Source organism: Dermacentor variabilis, chromosome 6 (genome assembly GCF_050947875.1).
Source record: "Dermacentor variabilis isolate Ectoservices chromosome 6, ASM5094787v1, whole genome shotgun sequence".
Classification (NCBI taxonomy): domain Eukaryota; kingdom Metazoa; phylum Arthropoda; class Arachnida; order Ixodida; family Ixodidae; genus Dermacentor; species Dermacentor variabilis.
In genome coordinates this window covers 98,794,001-98,797,854 of record NC_134573.1, presented here as the reverse complement: position 1 = coordinate 98,797,854, position 3,854 = coordinate 98,794,001, and the positions used below count along the sequence as shown (strand labels likewise).

The following is a 3,854-nucleotide window of genomic DNA, read 5'->3' as shown; positions in this document are numbered from 1 at the left end:
CATCGATCTCCCTGTGGATCCCCCCCTGCCTACAACCGCTTCGAAGCCTCTCCAGGACGGCCCCCCAGTGCAGGAGCCCCATACTTCGGTCCTGCTCCCCCCCTCCGACGACGAGGAGATGGATATGTCCAGCTCCCGGAAACGCGCCCGCGAGACGGAGAGCGAGGACAAGGAGCCAACCGGGCGACGTAAGCAGCCGTCGAGCTCTCCGCCCAGCCCGGAGCAGCACACGGCAGCCAGCTGCCACGTGCAGCAACCGGACCACGGCAGCGCCATTTCCGCACACTCGGGTGAAACAGCCGCCACCTCCTCTGCGCCTGCCGTCAAAGACGGAGGCCCTCCAAAAAGGGCGAGCGCCACCTCTCGACATCCCGCCGAGTCTACAGCCGCCTCCTCCGCGTCCCCTCCGAGCAAGGGCGCGCCCGGCGCCATCCTCGACGCACCGTCTGCTCCTGATGGCGGCACGTCCCCTGCAGCATCTGCTAGCGAACCAGCTGCAAACGAAAGCGCTGCCGACGCGATAGAGCTGACGGACGCAACACCCACTGTTTCGTCGCATCAGGGCCCTGATAACACCGCGGCGCGATTTCTGAAGGACCTACCATGCCAGCCTTCTTTGCGGCCGAAGCCAAAAGGGAAGAAGAAGAAGCAGAATAAGAGGAAGGAGCCTGCCCATGTTTCCCGTTCGTCTCCCGGGGCAACGGACGACTCGCGGCACCCATCCGCTACCCTGGTCACGCCCAGCGTGCCTACAGCCGCAGTACAGAGAGCGACACCATCCGCCCGCGAGTCCACCACGTACGACTTCACGCTGTTGCAGTCAAAGAGGGACCGGCGGCGTGCACGAGCCCTGGAGACTGCTGCACTCCCGGTTGACCCTGCGGTCGTCGGTACGGTGCTCTTCCGTCCCTCGGCGCCCGGTGGAACCTTCCGAGGAGCGCCGCGCCTCTCACTCGCTGCAACGCTCCCTTCGCGGCTCTGTGTTGCAGTGGTTCGCGTTAACCATAAACGCAACATCGTGGCAGCCGATACTACCACCCGGGAGTGCCTGGAGGAGCTGCTGGCAGTCACCCAGCTGCACGGAATCCCAGTGACTGCCCGACTGCCAGCCGAGCGCGGCAAGAGCACCGGCTTCCTGCACGATGTAGTCGGGTTACCCGCGGACACAGACCTGCTGGGAGCCATCGAGTCGAGCGTTCCCGTGCTGTCGGCAACGAGGGAGGAGAGCACCATCACCATCCGATTCGTGGGAGCGGTCCCCCTGAACACGTGCGCCTTTTCAAGCTCGGGTTCAGGTTGAGGCCTGCCAGGGCCCGTCCGGTGCAATGTCGGCAGTGCGGCCGCTTCGGGCACGTGCTGGAGTCCTGCAGATGGCCAACCGACTGCATCTCATGCGGCAAGAGCCACGCGGAGGGCCCCTCCTGCCAGAAAGTCCGCTGCAGGAACTGCGGGGGCCCTCATAGGGCCGACACTCCCGCCCGCCCCAAATGGCAGGAAGCACGGGAGGTGGCCACCATCATGGCTTCCTCCACCTCGGCATGGTCGAGGCGTACTGTCAGGGCAGCAGTCCGGGAGGAGAAGCAGCCGCAGCAGTCCTCATCTCCGGCGCGGTCCTATGCAAGCGTGCTGAAGGGCCCCAGCCCTGCACCCAGGCATCCGGTACCAGCCCCTCGTGCCTCTCAACGCCAGCAGACGCACGATACTGCTGCTCCACCCGCCCAAACTACTATGGATTAGCTGGTAGAAAACCTGCTGCTCACCATGCAAGCAGTCAGCACCATGCTGCCAGCTGACCATCCACTCCGGGCCATCTGCCTGCAGGCAGTGGCATGTCAACAGCGACACAATCACCATGGCTAGTCGCCCAGCCAAACGTCGGCCGCGCATCCTGCAATGGAACGTGCGCTCGCTGCGCCGACGACATGCCGAACTGTCCGAACACCTACTCGTGCACGAGTATGACGTGCTCGCGTTGCAAGAGACATACACGCGCGACGGGGAGTGCAACCTTCCTGGATTCGTGGGATACCACAGTGCGACGACCTGCGAGTTACGGACTTGCGCCAACGTGCAGTGCTGTGATCCGCTCCATCCACCCGGTCGCTCCCACGCGTATATTTACGTCCGCGCGCGCCTTGCCCAAGCCGTCGTTCGTGTGGACGACATCGTTCCCACCTCCGTAGAGTGTGTGGCTGTGGCTGGGCGCGTTGGGGGGGGGGGGACCCTTGTGTCGCCAGCGTGTACGTACAACCCGTGCAGCAATGGGATACGTCTTTCGTGGAGAGCCTTACCGCGCGCATAAACGGTGACTGTGTTGAGTGCGGCGACTTTAACTCTCACCACATGGCATGGGGCAGTAGCCGCTGTAAGCCTAATGGCAGGAACCTGCTGAACTCCATCCAATCCTCTGCCCTGCTAATCATCAACACCGGCAGTCCCACTTTCGTGCGTCGGAAGGTGCGCGGGAGTGTGATAGACTTATCGCTGGTTAGCGAACGGTACCACTATGAGTGGGTACGCAGCCCTGACACTCAGGGGTCGGATCATTATCCGATCTCGCTTGACCCGCTCGGTCTGAGCCGCGACCGTACCTTTACCTATCGCATCACCGACTGGTCTCTGTTCAGGACGCTCTGTGCCACGCCCCCTCCGGCGAACACCGACTTCCTCACGCACATTTCGAGGTGCGTTGTCGCCGCGACCAAGTGGTGTACGGTGCCCGCTGGAACGCCGGCGCCCGACATCAAACTTCTGAAATTACGCGCGGCACGCCGACGCGCTGAACGCCGCGCCATCAAAAGCGACAAGGTGGAGCACTGGACACTTTACAACCGCCTTTATGCCGCGTGCCGTCGTCATGCCAGGCAGCGTCGCAACCAGAGCTGGCAGAGTCTCTGCCTGTCCTTGGAGGACACTCGCGACAAAGCACGCCCCTGGCGCATTCTCGCCGCCCTACTTAGTCGCAAGATCCCCCGCCGCCCTGCACTCTCCATCGCAGTGGCGCGGGGTTTGAGTGCCGAGCAATTAGCCGAACTCTTCGCGGATGCGTTCGCTCCGCCGTCTGTGTGCCCTGTCAAAGCCGCCGTCGAACTTCCGCCACACAACATGGTTGAATGCATCGCTCCTATGCGCTATTTCCCAACGAGCGCAATTCTGGAGCATGTAGAAGTGCCGTGTTCTGCTGAGTTCACGCTCAGAGAGTTGCGCATCGTCTTGAACAGACGCCAACGTCGCTCAGCTCCCGGTTCCGACGGCGTTACTCATCAAGTCCTGAGGAACATGGACGCAGCTCAGCTTCCGTCACTTCTCGAGGTATTCAACTCGGTCTGGCGCAGCGGCATCATTCCCGCCGACTGGAAAGAGGCGATCGTCGTTCCCATTCTCAAGCGCGACAAACCAGCCTCGAACATAACTCCTATCGCCCAGTATCGCTAACCTCGGTACCCGGGAAAACAATGGAGTCCATGGCTTTGCACCGCCTTGAATGGATTGCCTCCGCCCTAGACGCCTTTGCCCCTGAACAAAGCGGCTTCCGCTGACTGCGCTCGACAGCTGATTCCATCGCGGACGTTGTCGCTAAGCACGAGGACGCGGCAAACCGCCACGAAGCCGGATACCTGGTGCTGCTCGATGTGGAACGCGCGTTCAACGGCCTCCCGCATGGCACCATCATTCAAGCGCTTCGCGAGCTGCGTATCACCGGCCGCCTACTGGACGGTGTCTCGGCCTTTCTTAACGACCGAACACTCAGAGTGCGCGTGGGTGAGGCGCTCAGCACCCCCCATAGCGTGACCTCTGGTGTTCCTTAGGGCAGTGTCCTCAGCCCTTTCCTCTTCAACTTGGCGCTGGCAAGG

General features: G+C 62.4%; 1 protein-coding gene across 1 annotated transcript; it reads left to right on the top strand.

The window, feature by feature from the left end:
• Window positions 1-2,343: 2,343 nt before the first annotated feature.
• On the top strand, window positions 2,344-3,435 carry LOC142586226 (uncharacterized). The gene has a single exon (XM_075697476.1). It carries the CDS (start codon window positions 2,344-2,346, stop codon window positions 3,433-3,435), a length of 1,092 nt encoding a protein of 363 aa, XP_075553591.1.
• The last annotated feature ends 419 nt before the right edge of the window (window positions 3,436-3,854 follow it).